At 40.2% G+C, this 12,511-nt stretch overlaps 1 protein-coding gene across 3 annotated transcripts; it reads right to left on the bottom strand.

The window, feature by feature from the left end:
• Window positions 1–762: 762 nt before the first annotated feature.
• cep76 (centrosomal protein 76) lies at window positions 763–11,095 on the bottom strand. 3 transcript variants are annotated; one of them, XM_055041863.1, is made up of 14 exons: window positions 11,022–11,073; window positions 10,898–10,944; window positions 10,105–10,260; window positions 9,911–9,995; window positions 9,608–9,832; window positions 9,009–9,194; window positions 8,020–8,117; window positions 7,500–7,628; window positions 6,849–7,037; window positions 3,600–3,766; window positions 3,297–3,456; window positions 2,980–3,153; window positions 1,797–2,014; window positions 763–1,136 (listed from the first exon to the last, which is right to left on the bottom strand). In XM_055041863.1, the coding sequence occupies exons 3-14, from the start codon at window positions 10,258–10,260 to the stop codon at window positions 998–1,000; spliced, it is 1,926 nt and encodes a 641-aa protein (XP_054897838.1). In that variant the 5' UTR covers window positions 10,898–10,944; window positions 11,022–11,073; the 3' UTR covers window positions 763–997. The 3 variants fall into 3 exon arrangements, with proteins under 3 accessions (XP_054897838.1, XP_054897837.1, XP_054897839.1); XM_055041862.1 differs by having other exon boundaries at window positions 10,898–11,095; XM_055041864.1 differs by lacking the exons at window positions 10,898–10,944; window positions 11,022–11,073 and having other exon boundaries at window positions 9,608–9,692; window positions 9,785–9,832; window positions 10,105–10,213.
• Between the last annotated feature and the right edge of the window lie 1,416 nt (window positions 11,096–12,511).

Genomic DNA, 12,511 nt, shown 5'->3' with positions numbered 1-12,511 from the left:
GCTGAACGAAGCCCTGCAAGTTCATCCACGATGCCATTATCAGGATTCCTCTGCCATCTAGAGATTCACTTGTGCATTACAAGTTAATTCGTTTTCGATTCATTAAAAATACGCTTTGCAAAAGTTGCCTGAAAGTTGATTCATTCTTACTTTAATATACATACATTTGAAAAAAGATGTTTACATAAAGTTTAAGGAGATAAATAATAAGCTCTAAAAAAAGAAAGAAAAACATGTATTTAATCTGGCTTTGATTGTGATCGGGCCTTATGCTCTTTCATTGATATTCGTAATGATATTTTATAGTCTTTGATCGGTCTATGTACTATTATAGATTGTTTCTGTGTTTGTGTTTAAATTCCTATTTTCTACCTATTTTCCTGCAAGGAAACGTTTCCTCAGGGGGAAAATAAAGTGATACAATAGGATTTATTCAGGCTATCATTACTTACCTTGACAAGGAATGTTTTACTTTGATTTAATGTCAGACGCTAGATACATTTCCATCATAAATATGCGCTAAACTGTGTTGATATTCCACTAATGTCAACTACAAAAACAACTAAAATCACACATGAATAAGTTCACACTACCACTTCCTGTCATCTTCTTTGTCTTTTCTGCCAGGAGTAAAATTCGGTTGTTGGTCACATGACACGGTGTGATGCGAAAACAAGTGTTTCCATTGTGATTTTGCCAAGTCTATTAATTTCGCACAATTTCTTTTTCAATCCAAAAACAAATGTCCATTAAGTTTGCCAAATTTCTGTTTATTTGCAAAATATAAATAGCAGAAAAAGTCTTTACATAAAAAGATTCTAATATACAAAATTAATGTCAAAGCAACATCATTCCTTTAGTTCATTTCAGTTCAGTGTTCTTGTGGACCCACTGGTTCTGTTGACCGTCAGCTGGGCGTGGCTTTGTGTTTGTAGAACCTTCCCTGTGGTCCATGTGCAACATAAGGCTTTAGGTAGGACAACATTCTGCCTGCTGGTCAGAGTACAGAACGGTATTTACAGGCAAACATCATCCATACGGCGCAGGCATTCTCAGGATACGCAAACACCCGAACTCGAACGGCGAGCCTCACATGGTCGCCTCGACAACACACAATCTCCTCGCAGAATGGCGACCTGTAAGAAATGGGGACAGAGCTTAAAAAAAGTACTTCATTAAAGCGAAACAACCATCAGATACACAGAGGTCAGAAGTTCAATCAATTTTTAAAGGACGTGTTGAAGTATTGTATTGGAATAGGTTGGTGGAAACTGCAACATTCAGAATAACTTCCTTAATACAGTTTACTTTATTTATATAGCACCAGTTCACAACAAATGTTGATTGAAGGCACTTTACAAAAAAACAAAGAAAAAATTTCAATCACATACATTTGAAATGATCCCAGTTGTCCAACAGTACAGTTTGCCCAATTAATTATTCAAAGTAGATCAAACATTTCTAAAGAAACCCAGCAGATCACATCTTCAACTCCCCAAAAATGTTTTTCACACTTGCTTGAGGTTGTTTTTGGCTTTTCTGTCCATACTTACCACAAGTATGGACAGAATACTTAAACAAGCATTTTTTAATAGGATTTTTTTTGTTCATGGAACACTACCCAACAGACACTGTTCTTTTGTAGCGTCATACTAACAGAGCACTTCTACTTTTGCTTTTACAAATATTTTAAAAACACAAAGACACAAAAATATACTAAAAATTAAATTCAATTAAGTATACCCGTACGAAGCCCTAAGGATCAGACTGTCAATGTAACAGGAACAATGTAGAACCTGAGGCAGGTGGCGAACGCTCTGCGAGCGTTGCGGTGCAGGAAGTGAATGGGGAAGCCTTTGAAGGTGTGTCCGTCTGGCACGGCCCTCCTCACCGCGTCCTGAAACTCCTCGTTGCCGCAGGAGACGCCGGTACAACGCTCCATTTCATAAGCTGACAGGGCTGAGGACAGCAGGTAGGACAGGTGGTCGTCCCACACTGTAGCCAGATCTAGATCCTGGAGGAGAGGAACCGACAAAACAGAAAGGCATTTCTACTAATGATTACGTTACCACTACTTGATCAAATGGTACTGAAGGGGACAGGCTGTTAGAAATTAAAACCCAGAAATCATATTTCTTTGTTCTGCTGTTGAGAAGATAGAGTCTAAAGCAATACACAAAAAAGTAGACTCTGGTCTTGATTCGTCAGGAGCTACACAGGAAGTAGCTACTGACAAGAAGAGAAATAAATGGCCCTATGCTGGGAATCAAACTTGGCACAGCTCCGTTAAGGTACACACCCTCAGCACATGGTACACCCTGACCAAACCACTAAGCCACAACACCACTGCAGCTTTCTCTTTTTTTAAAAGGAGCACTATTATGTGTTTCTCAGGCAAATTCTGCACAATCAAGTGAATATGTTAACTTCAGTCGTAAAAAAAAATGCTATGTATATCAACAGTGAATATGCAATTTAATGCCTTGAAATTAAGACTGTTTCTTTAAAAACTTCTGCTCTTTCTGAAATCCGCCTTCTGGATGCCCTATTAACCCTTCAACAACGTTTTTACCAGCGCTGCTTTGAGAAGTAGCTCTAATAATGAGCTCAGCAGATGAGCAGTTCCACTAGGTGTTTGCTAATTGCTGCTGACTAGTCTGAAGGAGCTGATTGAGGGAGCTGTGGGGTATGGCTGCTCTGTGAGGCACAAGGTGGTAGTTTGGAGATCGCAGGTCTGAGGAGGAGCTGCGTCTGAATGGTGAAGCTAGGTTCACCATTGAGGAATGGTTGCCACAGGAGACCAAAGTTGCATGAAAGTAAGTTGCATGAAAGTATTAAGCATGTTTTTGATAAGGAATTAACATTATAACATGATGCAAAGCTAAAAATAAGACAATTTTTCACAAAACTGCCTCTTTAAGACATCACAGAAACTCCTAGCCCTCAAGCAACAGCACCGTGTTCACCGCTGAGTTTTACCTTCCTGTGTTCCGAGACCAGGAAGCGCATCTCCAGCTCCAAATGGTTGCTGACATCAGCAGGATCCAGAGATGGAGCACAGAGAGGAGGCAGAGGAGGTAAAGAAGTGGTGGAGCCTGGAGCACAGACCGACTTCAGAGCCTCTTCACTCATTGCCTTCCAGCGTGACTGATTCTAAAGGGAAAACAGATGGAAAACATGCTCACACACACCCAGTGCACAGCATCCACAGTAGCTTGTTGTCATTTCTCACGGCACTAAGTGTGAACAACCCAATGTTTCTATTAAAGGCACTTTGCGGTTCACAGGAATCCTACCTGGAAGTCAAACACACAAAGCTCCACCGCATCAGACGGCTGGCAGTTGGCCAGTAAGGTCTGGTGGTTAAAGACGCAGCCCACGGTGCGGTAAGGAGACGACTGTTTGGGTTGGGGGACGTAAGGGGGAGCATCTGGATCAATGGGCCGGTGCAGATACCTGATCACATACACAGGAGAAGTCAAATCAGTCCCAAAAGAAAAAAAATAATATCAGATCAACTTTAAAAAAACATCCCTGTTCCAAAAGGTGTATCACCTGTGGCATGTCTGTGTTTGTGAGGAGATGAAACTAAATTGTACCTGTGTGCCGTCAGACTCTCCCAGAAAGTGATGCTCCCGTCGGTACCTCGGGTCAGGACCCAGGTGTGTGGACTGTTGCTGACCTTGGTGCCCACACACACATATGCATCCAGCCCGAAGCCCAGCAGGAGGCTGCAGAGCAGAGCAGCGTGGTCCTCACAGTCTCCCTGAGGGAGGACAGACAGAGCTGTGTTTGGAAATCAGAAAGGCAATGGACCTTATTAATGTTTGTAAGACACTAATTAAGGGGAGAGATGCAGGTTACTAGAACTTGGATGTGAAACAACAGATTAACTGTGACGACTATGAGAAAAATTAAGCACTTAGACTGCGACTGCTCCTGGCTGTAGATCTGAACAGAAAATATATTATTTTAACATGCTTGCCTAATTCATCACATTGCTACTATCCTGTGTTTGGAAGAAGAAAAAAAAACAATATCTTGTTCTCGCAGCACCATGAGCCTTTCTCAGAAGTGTTGAACACACAAAAGATCAGCCTGCTGGAGAGGAAACGAGTCATCAAAATTGGCTCTAACAGTAAGCAACTCTAATTTCACTTGTGCACCTTTTCCAGTAAAATGGCCTCGGTCGAGTAGTGGGGGCTGGAGCTTCTGCGTGCCGGCACAAGGCTACTGGCAAGTCAGGATGATAGATGTTCCCCAGAAGTGCTAATATGGACGGTAGCATCAGAACAGGCTGGGGTCTGATGAGGCTAAATTAATTTTCCCTGGAATGAAACTCATAAATCACAGTTGACAAGGGCCACTTTGTGAGAATTGTGCTGTGTCTGTCTTGCCAGCCTCTTCACTGAGGAGAGGGACTGAGCATTTATTCTGAGGCGCTCTGGGAAATTCCCCACTATCAAATGCAGCAGCCAGTCAACCCTGCACAAATCTCCCTTCCTCGGAAAGAACACAATCCGCCCTACTCAGAAACGGGAAACGTGTGAAGGCAGCTGAGCAGAGTTGAAGTGACGCTTTCTGACGTCTGGAACATCATTTTAGCTGCAGCAGGACATCTTGTCCCAAGCAACAACTAAACCCAACCACAAATTCTATAATGAGGATAAAGTCTATAAATAGTCTTCCAACAGCTATCTAACACTATATGTGTAGACTTATCTGTAATTTAAAGTCATTTTAATGGAAACCCACATGGGGTTTGCGTGCCACTAAAATTGAAGAGGTGGTATTATGTGTTTTCCAGGCACATAGTGTATTTTATAGCACATTCAAGTAACTGTGTTAACTTCAGTTGTCGTAAAAATGCTAGCTAGCTCTATCTATCTATCTATCTATCTATCTATCTATCTATCTATCTATCTATCTATCTATCTATCTATCTATCTATCTATCTATCTATCTATCTATCTATCTATCTATCTATCTATCTATCTATCTATCTATCTATCTATCTATCTATCTATCTATCTATCTATCTATCTATCTATCTATCTATCTATCTATCTATCTATCTATCTATCTATCTATCTATCTATCTATCTATCTATCTATCTATCTATCTATCTATCTATCTATCTATCTATCTATCTATCTATCTATCTATCTATCTATCTATCATGACTCAGAAGAAATTTTACTTTGTAATTTAACACCTTAAAATTGGGCCTCTGTCTCTTTAAAAAATTTCTGCTCTCAAACAAAGGCAACACTGGGTACAACCAGGCGTTTTGCACAGCTGACGAGTTGCCATGGGAGATTACAGGATTTCTCAAACATGCCGGAAGGAATCAAGGCAACACTCCACGTATGTTTTTGATGTGAGAATAACATTATAACATGATGTAGAGCTAAAAAAAAATAAAGTCAATATTACAGAAACCGCTCAAAGCCATGCTCCAGATCCTGAATAAAATGTATCAACGCAGGGAGAGTCCACTTTGTTCTACATCTTCTTGGAGTGGTTGATGGGATGTAGATAAGTGTGAACATCAGATGAGAATTGGAGACTGGAATATCATAATATGTCATGATTCACTGAAATCTGTCAGCAAATATATAAGCCTTATAATAAAATATAAATATCGGGCTTATGTCTAGACTTGTCCTAGCAACCTCTTTATATATATATATATATATATTTTTTAATCAGCATTTTTGTTGTAGACTTCCTGCTGTGTTGAAGAGTAAAGACACAGACTGGACAGTAGAATACTGTGTTCTTCCGATGAGGTTATGGTTGAGAGTTAGCAGCAGGATTTGTTTGTGCCAATATGCCAGTGCTTCTCAATTATTTTCCGTTACGCCCCCCCTAGCAAGAAGAAAACTATTCGCGCCCCCCACTCCCCACCGTGACTATACATCTCTGCATAACATTTTTTCCTTATTAACATTTTTTTCGCTGAAAAAACTCTAGCGGCTTATCGGCGTGATTGGGATGTAACGTATTTAAGTGACGCGCTAATTTATTTGGCTTCATGCTGTCCGCTGCGAGCATTTTTAGACACAGCAAACACACCGGTCTTTCCTCATCTCCAACTGTAGTCACAGTGAAGCCAAGCGCTAAATACGCTTCGTCGTATTTCCTCTTCTTAGCTTTCGGTTGACTTTCTGTTGTCTCATTATCTTTGTCTCTCTCCGCGTTTCTTTTCATCCCTGTGAAAAACTTTTTCATGTTGGGGGTTGTTGAATAACGGAGGCCATAGACAGAACGCAGTCGGAGCTTTTGTTGACTTAACACTGCTAACCAAGGCAAACCTGTTGTCTTGTAAGTCGTAAAATGTTGCACTGTCGCAAACGTGACAGAAGTAACAATGAGAGCGCCACTGCCGCCTACTGTGCGCAATTACACTTTATACTAGTACGGCCAAAAAAAAGCCTGTTCCCCAGGATCACACGCCCCCCCAGGTATCGCACCGCGCCCCCCAAAGGGGGCCCGCCCCACTATTTGAGAAGCACTGCAATATGCTGTGTCTGTTTGTCTGTTATGGACAGACATTCTAGAAAAGTTGTGGTTCATTCAAACACAACTTTTTATGTTCCTGTCAACTCTTTCTAACAAGCCATACTTGTTCAGTCCATTTCCAAATTTAAATGCCAGGAATGTTGAAGCCGTTGAAAGACCTGCAACAACAGAAGTCATTTCCTTCATGAACAATGCTGCTAATCTGAAACTGAGAAATAAAACACTTGGCTGAAAGTTTAGTAGAAGACCCTGTAAATCTGCCACCGTCTTACTCTGATTGCAATTATTGAGCATTACAGTAAGTGCACTGCCATAAACTCACCTTCCCTCTGCACAGGAAAGCCATTAAAGTGCACCACTGCTCCTGCTTGCCCCCTCCTCCCACCACTGGTGCCCTTTCATGGGCCAGCAGGCTGACGAATCGGGCGGCCTGTCGAGGGTTCTCCAGCAGCCGTCCGGCCCGGAGGACGCGCACGTAGGAACACACAGGTCTGTTGACACCGTTCTCATCCTGCAGACAGCGCAAACTGTTTACTGCTTAAATTAAGGGTGCACCAGTTGCAGTTTTCTGGTCGATTGCCAATTACAAACTTTTAAGAAGCCTGACCTGCTGATTACGATTTTGGCTAATACCGACTTTTTCGTAAGAAATGTTGCTAAATATAGCAAGAAAGTTGCTGATTTAGAAACAGTGGGATGGTTGCTGTTAACTGAAAATGTGCAGACATGACCCGGTGAAACGGTCAGTTAAATCTCTCTCACTGCAGAGCAATTGGTTGATTTTTAGACCTTGCCAAGGTAAATAAGATCGGTGGATCAGATCGGTTCCAAATGCAAGTATCGGTCAATAACTGGTAACCCAAAATCAAGGAAATCGGGCCAGCTTATCGACTGTGAGTAAAGAAAGAGATTGCACTGTTAACTGAAGAATAGTTTATGAAGAAGGAAGAGTGGAATGAAAAATCAGACAAACCTGGGCAAAGATCTTGACCAGCTTGGACTGATGGGACGGCCGGATCTCCAGGAACTCTCTCCACCACTGCTTGGCGTATACCAAGAAGAGTCTCTCTTTCTCTGCAGTCCTCTGCCTCTCCAGCGATTGCTAAACTCAAAGAACACAGTAGCATCAGCGCCTCCATTCAGAACTTTCATTTTTATTTCTCAGCAGCACACTGATGGTTTTCCTGGGAGGGCTGACTCTGGACAGCAGTCATGGAATTCTGTGGTAATAATTCAACATCATTCAGGAAAGAAACAACAAAAAAAAACAAGCAGAAGGAAGTTCTCTGGTTAGCAAGAAAGAAAGTTTTGAATGTTAACATCTTCACATTTTGGCAAATTCTTTGTAAAACAGCTCCATGAACCTTAGCAAAAAAAGCTTTAAAAGGCAGTTTATCTCCAGTAAGGGAGGAAACTATTGTTAACGTTCACTATTAACTTTTAACTCCATATAGCCGATCCAAAGCCCGATTTATACATGCCGCTGCTTTTACCTGTGTGACAATGATATCGGTGTTCAAAGTCTCTTGGAGGGGAGGGAAGAGCTCCAGACTGACAGTCAAAACACCTGCTGGGATTTTACTCTCACTTCCTGGTAACACACAAACAGCATTAAAAGCTATGTGCCATTGATTTCTAAAGTGAAATACAGACTCCACTCTTTGCTCCGTTTATTCATCTAATCACTAATTACAACACAAATCACAACAAATAAAATGAAACTGAATCCACATGGAGGCATCCGTCTTTCTAAACTTTTGACTGATGGCGTGAAACTTCTTCAAGAGGCAAGCAACTTCAGTGAGCGTTACTTTGGAAGATTTAAAGGTTTCGATTTAAGTTCCTCAAAAATGGAGACGTAATCCCTCAACTTTTCCAGAATGTAAACTACTTAAAACAAAAACATGCATATGTTTTTAAAAACAAACTTGCTTTCGATTTCACAACACTTGCCCACAATTGACTCAAGAAACATCACTAGTTAATCAGTATTGCTGGCTGCCAATACAGCATGAAGTCTAAAGAACACTCCGAGTAAATTAGACAAAAGGTTATTGAAACAAACAAATCAGGAATGGATACAAAAATGGTCTCTAAGGCCATTAACAGCTGCTGGATTCAGTTAAATCCATCAAAGGTTCAGCTACTGAATACCAACTTGAAGGAGGTGAATATTTATGCCGTCACTTATTTTATGTTGAATACTTTAATTTGACTTTTTTTTTGTAAAAATTTATACTTTTTAACAGACACTGTAATTCTGTCCAGCATTGCAGCTCCAACTATCTCAGACAGAGATAATCTGATCCTTCCTAACTTCTATCCAGTTTGTTGATATTCTTAAAAAAAAAAAAAACGATGCCAGCTAAAAATGTCTGAAAATGTCTCAACATTCCATCACAATTTTTTTTTTTTTGCACAGCTTTAGAAAAAGATGCAAAGAACAATGTGACTGATGTCACTGCTGTCCGGTGATCCTCACCGACTCCCATCATCTCTACGGCGAAGCACGTCTTGCAGCTGGGCGAGCCGAGGGCAATCCTCCAGTCCAGGAAGTAGGACGAGACCAGCGTTGTTTCACCGGAAGTGTCTGTCTTGATCAGCACCAAGTGAACCGGGTCGCACATGGACAGCATGGCGGTTGCATCCACCATCTTACTGCCATCTCCTGCAGCAACGCAGACAGAAAACACGGCTGGTTACAGAGGAAGATGTCCACAGAGGCGCATTAGGATGACCATAGAATGTAGAACAAGACGGAGAAATGTTGAGATTTATCTGAGTTTCAAAAGTTTAAAATTTTCAACTTCTGAAACTCTTTCCTAAAAAATTCTCAAGATTTCAGTTTACTATTGCTAATTTTTTTACTTTGGAAAGAGAAATTTTCTAGAAAAAGGTTGAAAATTCAAATATCAAAATTTGTGAATTTTTTTTTCTTGCAAATGATCAACTTTTGGAGCCCAGAAATATTCATTTTTTTCTAGAAAATTGTAAGATTAATGTAACATTTTCTGAGTTTTTTGTGCTACATGCCCTGGTGGATCTCTCTTGATTGCATTCTCATATGCGGTTTCCTCTTACCAAAGCTGTCTCTGTGGATCTCTAGAAGGAAACCCTCTTTTAAGTCGGGTTCACAGGCACAAGGAACTGGTTTGGAGCGGAACCTCTGGTTGCGGAAGTGCAGGTAGAGCGTAAACGTGGGACACACTTGACCAGGTAGAGGCTCTGAGTCTTGGAGGTGCTCCAAAAAGGCCTTACCTCCAAGAACTTGAAGGTAGAGGTATCGCCTTGATGGATCAAGATTAGCTTAAAGAGAATAAAAAAAATTTAGACGAGGACTTAGTCCATTTATTTTCATGAAGCATTATGAGTGACATCTCCTACTTTTCTTAAGATGCATACTATCTTGGTCAACATGATGACCAGCAGGCTTGGACTGAGGTTCTGCATCAATATTTGGAGCACTTTCCTGTCACAAAGAAGTGAGAGATAGTACTTTACTTGTGGTATTGGACATGTCAGAAATGTAAAACAGGCATCTTTAAATGCTAACCACAGTCTGCAAAATGGCTGCAAACCTGAGTGAAGTGGAGGTCTCTCATCACATCGTCGATGATGCCCCGGCGTTGGAGAGCGCGTACAAAGTCTCCCTCTGACAGAGGCCGATGCGCTGAGCCTTCATCGCCTTTTATAGTCTCTGCCAGGACTTCTCGGATTCGTCCATGGACATCCATCTGACGGGCAGAAAAGAATAAAACTGCTAACCTTTCCATTGTTTCAAACAGAGAAAAAGACATTGCAAAATTACAGAAGAAATTCAGTAAGAAAGTATAAATTAGAGTTGAGTAAGCAGCAATAGGTGTGTTATCTAGTTATTATGTGTGGGTTTTCCAGGATGGTAGAACACTGTTTCATAGGACAACAGTGGAAAACTATCCTCAGAACATTGTTCATTTAGAACACTAAATGAAGATTCAGATCAGTGCCCACAGATCTGAATCTGTGGGCACTTATGATAAATCAAGAAAATAAACTAAAGATGAATAATAAATTAAAATGAAAGATTTGGACTAAAATAGGTGGCATCTCAATTATGAATATCTTTAAGATCTTTAAAGTAGCATAAAAACGTCATTAAAGCAAAAAATATATTCTTTAAAAATGAATCCGTATGAATAATTCATACAGACAAATTTAACAGAAATATGATTAAGCATTGAATCTTTTTCTTAAAAATGGGTATCAGTGTGCTGTATTTGCAAATTTAAAAATTAGGTATACAATCGAGAATCAAATAAACGAAACTGGCCAAGTACAGAATAAAGTTACTTGTTCCAAAACAAAAAATTAAGAGTGATACAGTTAGCTTACCCTCAGGAGATGGTTGTGTATTATCTGTTTCAACTCGGAAGCTTTTTCTGGAGGAAGACACATTATGGCTAATTAGCGTTAGCGGTCAGTCAAGCGAAGATGCGTACAGAGCAGATATACACACATATATCCGTCGTAGCTTAAACTGGATATAATATTTGTAAACACTTGTCTGCTCTGCCTTTTTTTGTTTAGACAACCAACTGCCAGTTTTAAATTTAGGCAAAAAAGGACACCGTAAGCCCGCCACATTGTGCCTGACGGAAAAAGAAAACAACATTAACAAAAAGCCTGCCACGTTATATTTAATAATTAAACTAAATACGGAAGTAAAATAAATATCGATATTTTTATGTAATGCGCATCTTTTAAAAATTCAACAAAATATAGATTTAACTAAGTGAAATGCGTTCAGGTGTCATATCGGTCGACCCAGGATCCTAACCATTAGCGACGAACAGAGAAAAGGACCCGCTTCTAATTTGTAGTTCAAAATATATTCTGTTCCTGCTGGAGGTGCTGCCAAGTTAAACCAAGCTAAATAGCTATTTGAAATATTCAAAAATAAATATCTAACATTTACTTGTATTTGTTCTGTGTGGAGAACGATCCCATGTTATTTTTAACAGAATACAACATTTATGAACGCTTTACTCTTTAGACTTGATTAGATTTTCAATGAACTTCTAAGTAATCCAGGACATTTTACTTCCGGGAGGTAAAACTATAAATCATAGACAAATTTCTCTTCTTGGCCACTAGGCCGGACGAGCTCATATTTATCTGCCACTCTGAACAGTGTGCCGAGGTAAGGAGGAACAATCGCTCATTACTGCATGGAAGAATAGCTTCTTACCAGGTCGCCATAACAACCATTAAACGCCAACTACATGCAAATCTCTTGGTTGGAGGTTGACGCCACACAAAGCCTGTTCCTATCCAACAATCACACACAAACATGTGAAGTTTGCTTAACTCTTTTGGAACGGTAACTGAAACTGTGGTCATAGTCAAATGAGATTAAGATTGAGCTTTTTAGCAACAGAAACCATGCAGGTATGGCATGGAAAATATATGCAAAATCTTAACATGTCAAGCAGGTGGAGGATCTATGATGCTGTGGGCTTGTTTCCCTTCCAAATGCACAGGGAATAAAGGCACAGAAAAGGCAATTATGGATAATTAGAAACACCAGAATTTAAATACATTTTTTTTTACATTTATTTTAAATCTTAAAATAAACATCTTCTCATTGGGTTTGAATTTTAACAGTCAAGAGCAGGGACACCCAAAATTGTCAGTGGTTTTTGCACAACCCCACACTTTCTCCTTAACATTGGATTCATTTCTCCCCATACAATAACGATTAGACTTTTCTAGAATTTCAGTTGGAGAATGGCAACGGAACATGATCAGACTTGTGAGCAAACATACCTGGCTGCAATGCTCCACACCACACAGGGTTGCATTTAAAAAAGGATTTTATTGTGTGTTGTTTTTAGTACAACTTGGTTTTTTTTCTCAACACATCCCAGCTGCCAGATTCTCCCTGTTCGTAAGTATGTAGGACTGTTCCACACATCAACCCTGAAGGCAAAAATACAGTCAATCTCA

Source organism: Poeciliopsis prolifica, unplaced genomic scaffold, assembly GCF_027474105.1.
Source record: "Poeciliopsis prolifica strain line A6 unplaced genomic scaffold, Auburn_PproV2 SCAFFOLD017, whole genome shotgun sequence".
Lineage (NCBI taxonomy): Eukaryota > Metazoa > Chordata > Actinopteri > Cyprinodontiformes > Poeciliidae > Poeciliopsis > Poeciliopsis prolifica.
Note: the sequence above shows the minus strand (reverse complement) of the source record. Positions and strands in the feature narration are given on the sequence as shown.

Excerpts from the sequence above, each read along its gene's own strand:
- cep76 (XM_055041862.1), bottom strand. The coding sequence starts at position 10,960 with ATGTGTCTTCCTCCAGAAAAAGCTTCCGAGTTGAAACAGATAATACAC. Across the intron at positions 9,996-10,104 it reads GAGACCTCCACTTCACTCAG|GAAAGTGCTCCAAATATTGA; the intron begins GTTTGCAGCCAT and ends TCTTTGTGACAG. Across the intron at positions 9,195-9,607 it reads GATCCACAGAGACAGCTTTG|GAGATGGCAGTAAGATGGTG; the intron begins GTAAGAGGAAAC and ends GCGTTGCTGCAG.